This window comes from Anastrepha ludens, chromosome 5, assembly GCF_028408465.1.
Source record: "Anastrepha ludens isolate Willacy chromosome 5, idAnaLude1.1, whole genome shotgun sequence".
Classification (NCBI taxonomy): Eukaryota; Metazoa; Arthropoda; class Insecta; order Diptera; family Tephritidae; genus Anastrepha; species Anastrepha ludens.
The window spans coordinates 82,226,547-82,242,820 of NC_071501.1; the positions used below are offsets into that span (position 1 = coordinate 82,226,547).

At 38.2% G+C, this 16,274-nt stretch overlaps 1 protein-coding gene across 1 annotated transcript; it reads right to left on the bottom strand.

Moving 5' to 3' along the window:
- Positions 1-12,444: 12,444 nt before the first annotated feature.
- On the bottom strand, positions 12,445-13,599 carry LOC128864770 (gustatory and pheromone receptor 32a-like). The gene has a single exon (XM_054104528.1). The coding sequence runs from the start codon at positions 13,597-13,599 to the stop codon at positions 12,445-12,447; it is 1,155 nt and encodes a 384-aa protein (XP_053960503.1).
- Positions 13,600-16,274: the final 2,675 nt, after the last annotated feature.

Here is a 16,274-nt window from a genome sequence, read left to right on the forward strand (position 1 = left end):
ATCGTACACTCGTACAGTGGCATCTTTTATTCTAAAATCAGAAATACAGATGTATTTTAGTCTTGCCCCCACGGCAGTGAAAACTATTTGTTTTCGGTTCATTTGAACTTTTTTGGTAAACAGGTTGAAAATTTATGTTTTTTGAACCATTCGTTATAAAATTTGACTATATTAAGACTATATTACAATATATACAGTTAGAAGGCCGAAAAAAAGCGGGGTTTCCTAACTTTTTTCTGAAAAAACTTTTAAACTTATTAATCTAAAAACGTATACAGATATTATGTTATCTTTTAACTGTATTTTAGGATTATTAGTATTACATAGTAACCTCTCAAAAGAGACGTTTTGCGGTGACCACTATATCTCTGAACTGGATCCCTTGAAATGAAAAAACCGAACAGATTTCGTTCAAGTGATATTCAATCTAGTAATTAATTGAAGGAATAAGCAAAATATTTTTTTTTGACAAACTGGCGGTTTCTCAAAATAAAAAAAAAAAAACGATTTTGACCAAAATTTCGGCATTGAATAGTTTATAAAAAAAATTATTTGTCGATGAGATCGATTCATGTTCGATTAATTACTAAAAAAGATATTTTAAAAGGTCGTATTAAAATTTCAGACTAATCGGTTCAGCCGTTTTCGAAACACTTTGAGAAAAACGCGTCTAAAGTTTGAAAATCACTTTACATAGGATAAACGCCTTGTTTTTTAACTTACATAGAGTTGTCTATTCCAGGACCATATAATACACCCTCCGCCGCTTCGGCAACTTCTAATAACTCGAACTGATGTTGTCTGCGGGCATGATTCATAGCTCTTCTTCTTGATGACTTCTTCTTCGATAATTGTTGTCATCGCCCAAGCCTTTGCACCATACGTTAGAGCCTGTAGAGGGGGAAATGGCAACTGTTTTCCAAACGGAAGTTTTTGCCATTTTGAAAGTAGCCGATTGGATAATCGAGAGGATTGGAGCTTTCAGTGACAGTCAGGCTGCACTGAAGGCCCTGGAGAACGCGAAGCAAACCACAAAGATTGTTCAAGAATGTAAAAAGAAGCTCAATTCTTTCGCAAGACAAAACAGGCTTGTACTTATATGGGTTCCAGGACACTCCGGTGTTCAAGGAAACAAAATTACCGATAAATTGGCCAACCGCGGACCAGTGGTTCCCCCACAAAGGCCAGTAATCGGAATTAGTTCCACAGGAATCATGAATTGGGTCAGCGATTATGTAGGCAATCTACATAAAGAGCGATGGTTCGGTCTAGAATGCTGCACAACTGCAAAGTGTTTCGTGACAAGTCCGAACGGAAAACTATCAAACTTTCTACTAAAACTTGGAAGGGAAGGCATTCGAATGATGGTCGGTATCATTACACGACACATCCCATGGGTCAGTATATGGCCACCAATGGAATCATTGAGGACCCAATGTGCCTGTCATGCTTGGAGGAGGCGGATAGAATTGAGCACTTCCTCTGTGAGTGTCCTGCCTTTGCTAGAGCCCGGCTACGAATTTTGGGTTCTAATGTCATGAGAATGAGTAATATTCATTCTGTAAAAGCGGAGGATATGTACAGATTTACCAAAGAATCTGGAAAATTCTCACAGGACTAACTATCTCTATCTCTGTCTATATTCCTTCCTATCTCTTTCTCTGATACTTTTCCCCTTCCCTCCTTGACTATCTACCCCCTTTCCAGAGTTTTAAATACAATGGGCTTTTTAGCCTGAGTGTTTTAGGAGCCACCAAATCTCCTGGTGCTCCTTGGCTTGAGCTTTTCAAATTTCAATTTCAACCACTTGTTGCCAAGAGAGATTCTCCCTTGGATTTCAAGGCTGGCATTATTATAGATGTCAATGCTGCTTCCTAGACAAACAAAGCCTCTTACAACCTAGAAATCATAACTGTCAACAGTGCCATTGGTGTTGATAGGCGATTTCGTCGACTGTTGGTTTGATGACAGGAGGTACTTCGTTTTGTTCTCGTTCTCCATCAGACCCATTCGTTTTGTTTCTCTCTCCAGTTCGGAAAAGGCAGAACTAACAGCGCGGTTTTTAAGGCGGATGATGTCAACAAATTGTCTATGAACAAGTACTGGAGCATACTATAATTGGGTGCGTCTAGGAACTCAGAGGAAGTCAAGTAACAACTGAATATTGCGAGGTGAGATACCATCTTGGAAATGCGGGACTTTCAGAAGAAAATTATTGCAGATTTTGTAAGCTGATGTAGGAAAACATCTCATTTGTTTGCTCACGTATTTTAAGTCGTACTCTTAGGCTGTCTGATTGTAAGTCGTACTCTGATACTGATTTTTATTTTTTAACTGCTTCACATAGTTGGCAGTGCGTTTGATTAAGCGCCAGCATGATTTTTAAGTCACTGCGTGAGTGTCATATCGCCTAATATGAATAATAATTTACACAATTAAAACAACAAATAAATTGCTTACTAAGCCCATCTCTTTTTTAAACTGTTTACAATTTTGTACCAATTAATTGCCATCATTTATTTTATTCGCAGGGGGGGAGCTCTTGGACCTCGAGTCTTCTAATTGTCTAAATTGTATTAGAATAACCAGATATGTTGTAATGGCTGAGCACATCTAAAAGCAGAACTAATTAACAAAAGCAGTATTTTTTTTATATTTTTTAATTTCACCTTGAAAAACGTAGATTTGTCGATAGCGAAGAAGCCGTAAGCCGTGAACTGTACATCCTGCTTGATGTTCTTCGAGAGGAATTTATCAATCTAAGCGGGAAAACAATGTGTTTATTTGCATTGCTAGTACTTTGTATGAACATTAGAAATGCGTAAGAAAATCTGAAATTTAAATTTGAAAACTACTACGTACAAGTCTCTGCTGCTCCGCGTCTCTGCCGTAGATGCGCGCCACAATCCGTGATGTTGTGTTTGCCTGAAAATTTATGGATGCGAAGGGATTTTAATTTAAATTTTTAATGCAAATCTGAAATAAAGTTCTGTGAAAAATAATGGCGGAATGGTATGCAGTATAAAAATTGTCAGCGAAAGAAAGTAAAGGATGTTGAGAAATTTAAGTTGATAACTCAGAGAATTTTTTGTTTATGGATTATAAAAACATTATTGATGGAATTTTGTGCTGAGACTTAATGAGTAGTAAATACAAGGTCGCACTATTTTGATTTAGGTTTTTAGTTTTTTTTGCTAAATAAAAAACAAATTGTTTTCAGTGAGGGACATCTTTATTTCGACACTTAAAATTTGTTCTGTTAAGTGGAAAAGTTGATATCCTTCAAGCGACTGTCGCCAGTGTTGATTCATATTTGTGCCCGGGGTAAACCAATTTTCCAATGACTTTTCTCAAGATTTCCGGTGACAACTCTTCGCATTTCTGTCGAATATCCGTCTTAGGGGCTGCTATGTTCTGGTGCTTGTAACCATAAACCCGCGACTTTAAGTATTCCAAAGAAAGAGGTCTCGGATGGATAAATCGGCCGATCTTGATCATGCCAAATTATGTCATAATGAGAGGTTTTGCGACCAGTAAACGCTTCCTTTACAACATCCCTTGTGACACATGATGTGTGTGCGGTTGCGCCGTCTTGCTGAAATCACTTCCTCACCAAGCCACGCTCATCCGATTGTGGCCATAAGAAATCGTTTATCATGTCCGTGTAACGGTGACCCTATTGCCGTTGATGTTGTTAACAAAAAAAAAATACGACTCAATTACTCCTTCCTCGTGAACGCCGCCCCACTCAGTGGGTTTGAGTAAATGTGATGGGTCATTTGTGCTTCATACGCGGATTTTCAATGTCCCAAAAAAGAAGATTTGGTTATACGTAACCGCTTAAGTGAAAAAGCGCCTCGCCGTTCATGCTGATTTTCGATACAAAATCGTCCTTTTTTTGTTGAGGTTGAAGATGGCTTGGAATCGATGACGACGGAATTGTAGTTCCGTTACCCGACCATGACGAGGTGAGAATAGCAATATCATGGCTAAAGAACAACAAAGCCGCGGGCGCCGACGGACTGCCGGCTGAGCTATTCAAACATGGCGGCGAGGAGCTGGTAAGGTGCATGCATCAGCTCCTATGCAAAATATGGTCGGATGAAAGCATGCCTGCCGATTGGAATTCAAGTGTGCTCTGCCCAATCCATAAGAAGGGCGATCCTGCAATTTGTGCCAATTACCGCGGAATTAGTCTTTTAAATATCGCCTATAAGGTTCTAGCGAGCGTATTGTGTGAAAGGCTGAAGCCCACCGTCAACCAACTGATTGGACCTTCTCAGTGTGGCTTCAGACCTGGAAAGTCTACCATCGACCAAGTATTCACAATATGCCAAATCTTGGAAAAGACTCATGAAAGGAGAATCGACACACACTACCTTTTCGTCGACTTCAAAGCTGCATTCGACAGTACGGAAAGGAGTTACCTGTATGCCGCTATGTTTGAATTTGGTATCCCTGCAAAACTAATACGGCTATGTAAGATGACGTTGATCAACACCAGAAGCGCCGTCAGAATTGGGAAGGAACTCTCCGAGCCGTTTGATACCAAACGAGGTTTCAGACAGGGTGACTCACTGTCGTGTGACTTCTCTAACTTGATGTTGGAGAGCATCGTACGAGCCGCAGAACTTAATCGCTCAGGCACAATATTTTATAAGAGCGTACAATTGTTGGCGTATGCCGATGATATCGATATCATCGGCCTTAACAACCGCGCTGTTAGTTCTGCCTTCTCCAAACTGGATAAAGAGGCAAAGCGGTGGTGAACGAGGACAAAACGAAGTACCTCCTGTCTTCAAACAAACAGTCGGCGCACTCGCGTATCGGCACCCACGTCACTGTAGACAGTTAATAGGACTATGAATAAGTTCGTGCGGTTTTTTTTCGAAATTTGAAACTTTATTGACGTAAAATGGTTACAAATTTAATATTCAAAATATTGTCCATCGCTTACTACTACTTTTTCCCATCTTTCTGGCAATTCACGGATTCCCTTTGTGAAAAATTCGGTCGGTTTTGCCGCAATCCACGAATCGATCCATTTTTTGACTTCATCGTAATTACGGAAGTGCTGGTCAGCCAGGCCATGTTGCATCGATCGGAAGAGATAGTAATCGGATGGCGCAAGGTCTGGACTATACGGCGGGTGGGGTAGGACATCCCATTTGAGCGTTTCTAAGTATGTTTTGACCACTTGTGCAACATGTGGCCGAGCATTGTCATGTTGCAAAATAACTTTGTCGTGTCTATCGGCGTATTGCGGCCGTTTTTCTCGCAGTGCTCGGCTCAAACGCATCAATTGTCGTCGGTAGACATCCCCCGTAATCGTTTCATTCGGTTTCAGTAGCTCATAATACACAACACCCAGCTGGTCCCACCAGATACACAGCATAACCTTCAGGCCATGAATATTCTGCGCCGACGTCGATGTTGAAGCATGGCCAGGGTATCCATACGTTGCCCGACGTTTTGGATTGTCGTAATGGACCCACTTTTCATCGCCAGTCACAATTCGATGCAAAAAACCCTTTCTTTTGTGCCGTTGAAGCAGTTGTTCGCATGCCATAAAACGGCGTTCAATGTCTCTTGGCTTCAATTCATACGGCACCCAATGGCCTACCTTTCGGATCATTCCCATGGCTTTTAAACGTTTGGAAATGGTTGATTGATCAACTCCCAAAGTTTTTGCAACCTCTTCTTGCGTTTGAGCCGGATCTTGATCGAGCAATTCCTCCAATTCGGTATCCATGAACTTTGGCGGCGCACCCTCGCGTTCTTCGTCTTCCAAGCCAAAATCACCACTTTTAAAGCGTGCAAACCACTTCTGGCACGTTCGCTCAGATAGAGCATGCTCACCATAAACTTCCACCAAGATACGATGACTTTCGGCTGCTTTTTTCTTCATATTAAAATAATGAAGAAGAATTCCCCGCAAAAACACATTATTTGGCACGAAATTCGACATTTTCAAGTGTGGTAAAAATATTGTTGTTTACGCTTCAAATAAAAAACTTATACTGACGTTTGTGCCTTACGACAGTAGCTCTCCAATGAATGTTTGGAAATGTGGATCGATGGAATAATAATCAAGTTACGCCATCTGTTGTAAAACCGCACGAACTTATAAATAGACCTATTATAATTTTGAGGTTGTAAAAGACTTCGTGTATTTAGGAACCAGCATTAACACCGATAACAATGTCAGTCTTGAAATCCAACGTAGAATCTCTCTTGCCAACAAGTGCTACTTTGGACTAAGTAGGCAACTGAGCAGTAAAGTCCTCTCTCGACGAACAAAACTAACACTCTACAAGACTCTCATCATGCCCGTCCTGACGTATGGCGCAGAAGCTTGGACGATGACAACATCCGATGAAGCGACGCTTGGAGTGTTCGAGAGAAAGATTCTGCGTAAGATTTTTGGACCTTTGCGCGTTGGCAAGGGCGAATATCGCAGACGATGGAACGATGAGCTGTATGAGCTTTACGACGACATAGACATAGCGCAGCGAATAAAGATCCAGCGGCTACGTTAGCTGGGTCATGTCGTCAGAATGGATACAAACGCTCCGGCTTTGAAAGTATTCGATGCGGTACCAGCTGGTGGTAGCAGAGGAAGAGGGCGGCCTCCTCTGCGTTGGAAAGATCAGGTGGAGAAGGACTTGGCTTCACTTGGTGTGTCCAATTGGCGTCGGTTAGCAGGAGAAAGAAACGACTGGCGCGCTTTGTTAAGCTCGGCCAAAATCGCGTAAGCGGTTATAGCGCCAATTAAGAGAGGAAGAAGAAGATGGCTTGGCAGTAATTCACACGGGGCTGTTTGCCTTTGTACAGGGAACATCTGTAAATCTTTCACTGTAAGTCTTTCACAGGATCCGCCTTCTTTTCTGAGATGACGCCCGTAGAGAGGAAACTCACATGAGTGCTGCAGCCTAATAGCTACACATAAGTACTTTACAACTCTCTCCTATCTACCACTTTCGCTGCGGAACTGCTAAAAAGTTATTACCTCACGGGGTTGATTAGCCCAAGGGCCCAAAATTATTGTTCACGCCTACGAAACTTCGCGCGTCTGAGATCGTTATGAATGTATGATATGTTGAATGCATGCAGATTCTCTTCCAGTTATTATTTTTCCGCTTAAAATTTGGGAGGTTTCCGGGGAGGTATTTTCTAAATCCCCCTTGCCCTGAAAGGAATTGGGTTAGCTGGCAGTTTGCTCCCCCATGGTGCCTTTACAGCCATGTCGTAAGGATAGGTATTAGCTCATTGATCCATCCTTGACTCACCTGTTCCACCGGTCCTGTCAATGGACGACCAAACGACGCCTTTCCTCTGCTGCAATTTTTTTAAGACTTCTTTTCTTTTCCCGAAAACTCTATCGGAAGTAATCTTGCAGTGGTGAAGCTTGCATAGGTTTTTATATTCAATGCATCAGCCCAAATCGGTTCCGCGTACAAAAGACCCGAGCTGATAACTCTACTACAATATATATCGTCCCCTTAGTATAACAATAGCCTATGTGCTATTATGCATAGGCTATTATTTTTTTATTGAGTTTTTGGATTCTCCATCGTCGATTTTATATGTGATCAAAATTTTATCAAATTCTAGTTCCACAAAGTGGGTCAAAACGTCAGTAAAAAATAATAAATATTTACAGACATAACGAGATTTGAGTGAGAGCTACTTTCGACAAAAAGTTTGAAATTCATTTTCTCAAAACATCAAAAAATGTATAGGCTATTTTGATACTAAGGGGACGATATATAACATTCTTTTGCTATGTCTAGACCCTGCGCTGTGCCCGACAAGACTGTACACTCGACGCCTTCCTCGCAGGAAGGTTCGTCTGGTGATGCCCGAATGCGTAACCCGTCATTTGGTTCATGTTTCTTAGTTCTCAGCGACATCGGCGGACCCACCTGGGATATTCTCTGTCAAACGAGCAGTTCGATGGTGGCTGCGCCCTGCAAGCTCACGTATGGTTGCAGTCTGTTCGAGTCGAGCAGTTCGATGCAGGAACGTTTGCTCTGTTGGCCTGAGATGATTAAGAAGTCGACATCGATATTCACGCTGCGCCAACCCCTTTGTGAAGTGCAAAAATGATAACATCTTTCCATAGGCTGATTCATTTAATTAAGTTAAAAAAACACAACTATTGAATCAGAATAAATTACGCTGAGTTAGAGATTTTTTTATTTTATCATTTTACTTCCATGCACTGCTCTTTGAGGAAAATGTAAGAGCAGCAAATGAAGGATGGCGTAACGAAACCACCTGCAGAATTGCATGACAATTGTGGCCGACTCTCAATGTTAAGCGCGTAGAAACTCTGCTAAGCCCGAATAACAGCTTTAGCACACTGATTTCAGCTATTGCGGGACTCTGCCTAATAGGCAGACACGCCCAGTGGATGGGGATGCAAACATACGACGATCTCGCACCTCCTGTGCCATTGTCTTGCTCTATCCACACGTAGATTTATTACTTTAGGTAGACAATTTTTTAATGAATTGGAAAATCTCAGTACTGTGGAAATCAGGGACCTTATCAAATTTTTTAAAATTGCGCACTGGCTTTAGGGGGCGTCCATAAATTACGTGAGGTGTTTTTTTAAATTTTGTGTACCTCCCTCCCCCCCTGATGAGATGTCGTGAGATTTTTTTCAACCCCCTCCCCCATCCCCCAATCTCACGTGAGATTTTTCAAAATGTGGGTTTCTTATATAAACGCCTTAGATTGTTATTGTAAAAAGAAAAAAAATTGCTTCGTGCTTTTATTTACGACTAGTTAAGACTAGTAATCAATATTGCTGAGAGTTATAAGTGTAATAAAAATGTTACAATTCGAGTAGAAGACTTAAATCGTAACTACTGCGATTAAAAAAAGAATATCTACTCTAATTCAGTCCATGGAGAATCATGCGCGGTTTCAAGAGAGACTATTGGGACCAACATGTCCATATGATTTTCAGTAAAATCATCTGCTCCTTCAACTTCGTTTCTATCCACTCTAAGCCGTTGCTCTGCAGCTCTTGTGATAGATGCGAAGTAAATACCGCATTACTGCAGCATATTTTCTCTAATCACATATACTTGGGCAATAGAGATCTTAAGGCGTGCTGATAAAGGCATTCAGGGGTTGAATCGGTAGGCGTATCAGAAATGGAGCAAATGACTTTCCGTCATGTTCTTTAAAGTCCGGAATTATCAAACGTCAATCAACCTAAGTGATGGGGTATGGAGGTGGCAGAAAACGGTGGTGAAGAATAATATGCAGATCACTCCGGCGTGGGCTGCAGCAGTTCTGATCATCGCATTTCACAACCTAAAAAAAATTAAAAACAACTTCCCTTTGTAACTCTTAATAAAAATTTGTTGACATTCGCGCTCGTTAAAAAACTAAAAAAAATAAAATAGGCACGCATAAAGATTTGATATGAATCAACTGCAATGTACCTGGAGTAAATATTGGCTCTCTCTAAACAAAGAAGGTTGGAACCCATGATGGAAAGAATAATGAGATGGCGCCTATCGTGGTCCCGTTACTTTGCGCTCAGCGAATTTGACAACTAGTTACGTGATTTTAGCTCCCATATGGCCAGATTACCATTTTCGTAACTTGATTTAGCATTTTTTTTGTTATTTAGTCTCGGAGTTTTAGTTTTTTCTTCATGACATTTTTCCAGCTGTTCTAATTAAAATGTCATGTTTATAATTTTGTAAAATATACATTTTTTAATAATCATTTAAATAATTCACTCAGTTTTATTTAGCTTTACTTTTTTAACATCTGGTGGCATTGCCCGCGATTGCAGGTGTTGTTGGTGTTCTTCTGCTTTCGGCAGTCAAATCTCTCTCTCGCTACTCAGAGAACGCAGAGAACGTTAATGAATAGAGAAGTCTTAATGACTGGAAAGTGTTCATTTTCGAGGGGTACTCGTCTCGCGAAGACAATTTCACCACAGACACATTTTTCAACAAAAATTAACAGTAAGGGGCTGAATTATGTAAATTTAGCAGCAGTCGATAAGAATTTGTTGGTGATTAGAAGCAAAGAATGCTAGGTAGCTTTTTAATATGACCTATATATTTGAATTTCTCCAAATCATCCAAATTATGTACATATGTTATGTCTGTCTGTCTGGTGTCTGTAAAACTTTGTTGAATTCCCTTCAACTGAATCAAAATCCTCTATAGCAAACGCTTCATTACCAGGCGCACAGGAAGATGGCATATGCAAATGTAAATTTGTGAATTTATATACATTTGTGAATTTATATAATATGCTGTGTGTATGTGTGCTCACCAGCCACAGCTCAAGATAAAACGGTAAAACTTCGCAAGAAATCCAGCGCGCATTCAAAGGCGCAGCGCACATTCATAGGCACAGCATTGTATGTACAGTAACCTTGACATGTTTACAGGCACCTACAAATGCTCTGATTTCAGAGTAAGTTTCTAACTGCAGATATATGCATATGTTTTGTGCACTTTTTATCAATTGAAAAACTACATACGTAAAGTAATCTACTAATTAACTATTTGCCTACTATCAGTTAACATAAAATAATTGTTTCCAAATTTTATCTTAGTATTAAAATGTCCGAATCAGACCTTTTTTTTAAGCTACTTGTTTTCTTCTGCAACTTACTGTATGCTCATGCGCGCACTTGACGCACAGCAGCTGCGGCTGTCGAGCATTTAGAAAGACATATTTACATACATATATTTTTGCATACATATGTACGATGCCGCGGGCACTCGACTTGACAAAAATTGAAGATTTATCAAATATTGACAAATAATTCTACGCGAAATATTCAAATATTGACTATTTTCGAATTGTCGAGAAAATTGGCATATGGGCGGCTCGTTTTATGAATGAAAGTTCTTGCTCTTAGAACTATGAGCTCGAATTTATCAATGAATTTTTTGAAGATGAGTTTTTGTTGCACAGTACAATAGTTGAAACTGTTCGGCGCCGCCGCGACTGTTCAGCGCTATGGCAACTAGGATGATGGCCGCTACGCCTGCGTCTATGACTGCATTTTGTTCTTGTAGTCGCTAGGCATGGAATTTTAGCTTTGAACGACATACGCATTTTGAGGAATAAAGCGAATGCCTTGTGTGTGCGGTTGTATGTACATGCATATGTGTATATTAATAAGCATTGTTTTGCTTGAATTCAATATTTATATTTGCATATGCCATCTTCCTGTGTGCCTGGTAATGAAGCGTTTTGTATACAGAATTTTTTGATTTGATCAATTGAACGTACATATATATATATAGTTAGGACATCAAGTGTGCATATACGCACATGCACATATGTACGTCGATGCATATGCAGAAGAAGTTGTTTTAGCATTTGCAGGAATTCGATCATTCGAATATTTACACCCTAATTATTGCATGAAATATGATAAGGCGATGGTCGTGAGGTAGGTCATGTTGCTTCAGTGCATACGTATGCGTGCAACACTATTTATTAAAGATGCAATAGAACTTAGTTGTCCCATATATGCAAATACGTTTCTTTGAAGTTGAAGTTTTCCTTTATTTATTTTAAACTTTTATACTATCTAGAAAATGCATACATACAAATTTATGTATATTATTATTCCCTGTAATAAAATGTAAATTGAAAAAAAATTGGTTTGCCAAAGGAACAAATAAATGCATGTTCAAATGTAAATACATATGTATGTCGATATACCAAAACACTTGTATGCTATGAATTAATTTCGACTCAAAAAATTAGTAAAAATTTTCATCAAATTTGTTTAGTTTTAAATTTACTAAAACGCACATACCAAAATGTGAGACGTCGTTTTATAATGAATTTTTACAAATTAAATCAAAATATTAAAGGTACTTTGATTTGAAATGTTGGCGCATATAATAAATTCAATCATTTTTTCTTCATCACCTTTGTTTGAAAATACAAATTGAATAAATTTTCGTTTACCAAGGGAACATAAAAATGCACAAGCAAATGCCTTGCAAAATGCCGTCGGCATTCGTCAATTTGATTTCATACAGAAACCAAAAACTGAGCAGAGCCAATGTACTTGTACATAATTCACTGTAATCAGCCCTGTTAAGAACTTCCCCGCTGTCGAGTTAAGCGAGGTGAAATAGTGTTCGCGGTTTCACTTCATTTTTGACAATTCACACTATTCGTAGTTCGTGAGAATTCTCTATATTTAACGTTCTCTGCGAATTAGTGATTGATCTTAATCATACTACGACTACGCTTAAGATTAAATCTTAAGCATGCACAATCTGGATAATGGACCAAAATAGTATAATTTTGTTTTTGTTTCAATCAGAAAAAAAATTGCGTGATATTTGCTGAGACAAGATAAGGGCAAATTCCCCACACATCATCACAATGGGCTATGAGCCTGAGTGTCCCAAAGTGGACAACCGCTTCAACCTAATCTAACTTCCATTCACATAAAATTCTGCTTATTGTTATTGCTGCACTTATTAATTTTATACTCACCTCCTTAGTAGCTGCATCACAACAACTCATTAGCAGTGCCGCAACCGGTACATACACACATATAAAGATACCGCACCAAACCAAACTTTTTATTTGGAAATTTGTATCCATTTCCGCAACGAAATATAACTGATACGCCGTCATACTGCTGGCGTAGAAGAAAAGCGCGATGAAAAACAACAACACGCTGTGCACATAATCGTTCAGCTTTTTATATATTTCCAATAATTTATTGTGCATGCGGTAGAAGAATAGCGCGTCAATTGCAAAATATTGCATCGCCAATTCATTACTCTCATCACCCTCCTGACGCACATTGGCGTGCGTTGCGCTCTGCTTTGGCAAGTTTTCGTAAAAATCCTCCTTTGTTGTGTACATTTCTATGAAATTATTCAAATATCGAAATCGTATGGCCAACAAATGCAACAATGCTGCTACGAATATTATATAACCGTTAAATGCCGCTGCTTTTTTCAAATAAAGGAAATATAATCCGACACTCAAGAATCGCGGACTTAATTCTTTCACTATCACCCAATTCATAACCCATATTGTGCATGACTCCATCACCAATAGACCCACATAGACTTTGTGGAAGGCGCAATTATTGTGCAGTGCAGCTGGCGCGCGTGGATGCAGCTGCAGTGCTTTGTCCACATTTAGCAAACTGTTGATGATGGTTATGAAATGTGGCGGTTTAAAGGCGCTCTTCCACATGATTAAGCCGTAGATGGCGATGCTGAGTAGAATTTGTAATGCTATGGTGGCATTATCTAATTCTCCGTAGACAAAAATCTTCGCACCACCCGTGGGGGTAAAGATGAGTAATGTGTCAAGTACTACCACAAGGAAGGCGAAGATGCGCATGAAGCTGGTGTAAAGTGTGGAGTAGCTTCTCGCTTTGGGCGGCGTAAGTTTGAATGCGTGTACAATTTGGAAAATAGGTATGATTCCGAAAACTTTCAGCAATAATAATATCCATTTCAAGTCCTTAACGAGATGGTAAACAGTAGTGAGTTTGTGCCGCGGCGTTTGCTTATGCAAAACATTCAAAGGCGCGCGCAATCGAATATTTTCTGTAGACATTTTAGTGCCAATATGACGAGAGTTCAGTAACTCAACAACGGTTTTATACACCGGTGGATAAGGTGAAACTAAGTGTGCGAATAGTTTGTGAAGTTATGACGATTTCAAGTACAACCGAGCGCAAGAAAGAGAGGTTTTCATGTGAATGCGTGAATGTTTGTGTAAAATGAGTAAGGAATGTGTGTGCAATTCCACTTTTGTTGTATGGAAGAATAAGGCAGGCGAATGTGAGGAAATAAGGTTAAGCATTTGTGATTAGTAAATTATATTTGAAGTTGTATATACAGACAGTCAAAAAAATTTTGGCACAGCTCTTTTTTTACAAATGTGAAGAAATAAGGTTATGCATTAGTGATTAGTGTATTATATTTGAAGTTGTATATACAGTCAGCCAAAAAATTTTTGGCACAGTGATTGTTTTACAATATTGCGAATATTTTGAATATTTTTTCAATGCGATATTTTTTTTGCTTGCTAACTTTTGCCATGGTACAAAAAAATGAGCTCATTCCATTCAATGACATTACCAGCCATGTTAGGCATTTGATTTTTGCTGGTGCTATGAAATCTTCATCGAAACATGGGTACCAAATTTTAAAATTGTAATTAACTTTTTTCCAGCTGCCTTCAATTCAACAGGATAAGGAGCAACAACGTTCAATAAGATTCTTTTAAATGATTTTATGAAAAGAGGCCGCTTCATATTCGAGAGAGAAAATGAAGACTAACTTTCGGCAGAAAAATGAGATAGAAATCGATCCCGTGGGCAGTTCAACTATAAATACATATTACTTTGCGAAGATGATTTATTTTCAGAGAATTATTCCAAGGATGAAGTTCATATAGCGAGTTTTCTGAAAAATCTCTTAACACGAAACTTTAAAAAATTCTAGATTTTAGCTGTGAATATTTGGTAGCATGGGTTCCAGACTATCGAACCATAATTCCGTTTCGATCTTTGTGAAATTGTAAGAAGCACATAAATGCACTTGGGGGCTTGGCATTGCCTGCCTGAGTGGCGACAGCTATTTGTAAAAGCTTTTTTTATAATTTGATGTTTCATGCCAGTTCAGAGTTTGGAATACGGAGCCATCGAAAGGAAGTCATGCACAATCGAGTTGGCACCCTAGAAGGTTATTAATGCTTTTTAAATTTATTTACATTCTATCAAAAAAGTACCGGTTGCCATTTGTCGCGGTTTTCGATAGCTGAATAAAGTGAGAGCTTACTTTCAAGAGAAACACGGGTCATTTAGCGTAACAGTGGCTTGGGAAGTTTTTGCCTCTTTTTGCTGGAAGGCAAGTTTTTTATTTTATTTTGATTTAAATTTTGTTCCAAAAAATTTCCAAAATTTTTAATAAAAAACTAAATGTTTTTCCTAAAATATTTTGTATTATTGTATATTCTAATCTCTAATTTCATTTTCCCAATTAAAAAATGTTTTTTTTTTTTTGTTTTAAATTCTTTTTTGTAATTATTTTGTTTTACATTTTTATAAAAGTATAGTACATTTTACAACAAAAACTATATAACTCAAAGCACCAAAATTCACAAGAACTTGCCAAATTTCAAAAAACTAAAAACAGAAAAATTAAAAAAAAAAATCAGCAAATACAAGAAAACTCAAAAATCTGTTTTTCTGATAATTTTTGAAAAAAATGTCCAAAAATTATCAAAAAAACCGAAAAGAAATCAGGAGTGAAAAAAAAAATTTCCAAAAATTATAAAAAAATTTATTTAAAAAATTTTTTCCCACAATTTATAAAAAAAAAAAATAATTTTCCTAAAATGTAAAAAAAAAAATTTTTTTTACAAAAATTTTTGAAATTTCAAAAATTTAAGAAATTTCGAAAAATTGTGCTAAAAATTTTCAATTTTAATCAGATTTTTTAGAAAAAGGAAATTCATCCGACTTTAAAGCCTATTCAGTTGTAGTAAAATAGAGTCTAAATTTGAAGTGGCTTAAAAATCGTATTTTGAAGCTTATTTTCATATATTGAGTGTTTGTGATTTTTGTCGAAAACTTGGGGTTTTGAGCTATATAGTTTTTGTTTTAGAATGCACTATACTTTTATAGAAACATAAAAAAATAATAAAAAAAAATGTTAAAATTCGTTTTTATTGATTTAGTATAAAAGTGACTTGGGCAGATTTTGTTTTTTTCCCCTTAAAGCGCCTCTCTTTCAACGGATGTGTTATTTTATCAAGTCCTTTCTGGAGTTTTTTGGGAGACCACAATGGGGTGGCAGTCAATTGTGAGTTCGCCAGTGTCATCCACGAACGTTCCAACTATTGTTGCTTCAGAAGCTAGTAGATCGTAGATGTATAGCAATTATAGGATGGGGCCCATAATACTGCCTTGGGATACACCAGCTCAACTTTCACATAGTTCAGACTGTTCTTCGTCTTGTTTGACAAAGAAATATCGATTTCGAGGTAGCACTTAATAAATATGTAATATTTAATTGGTAGAGGGTTCTTTATTTTATAAAGTAAGCCATCATGCCAAACGTGCTCAAAGGCTTGAGATATATCGGAGAAAGCCGCTGTGTAATATTTTTTTTTGTTCAAATGCTTTGCTTTGTGCATGCTGTTTATGAGTCTTTGCTGAAACTGATTTGGTGATTTCAGATTCTATTTCGGTCTTCAATTATAGGGAACATTCTTTTGTGGAA

Excerpts from the sequence above, each read along its gene's own strand:
- LOC128864770 (XM_054104528.1), bottom strand. The coding sequence starts at position 13,599 with ATGTCTACAGAAAATATTCGATTGCGCGCGCCTTTGAATGTTTTGCAT.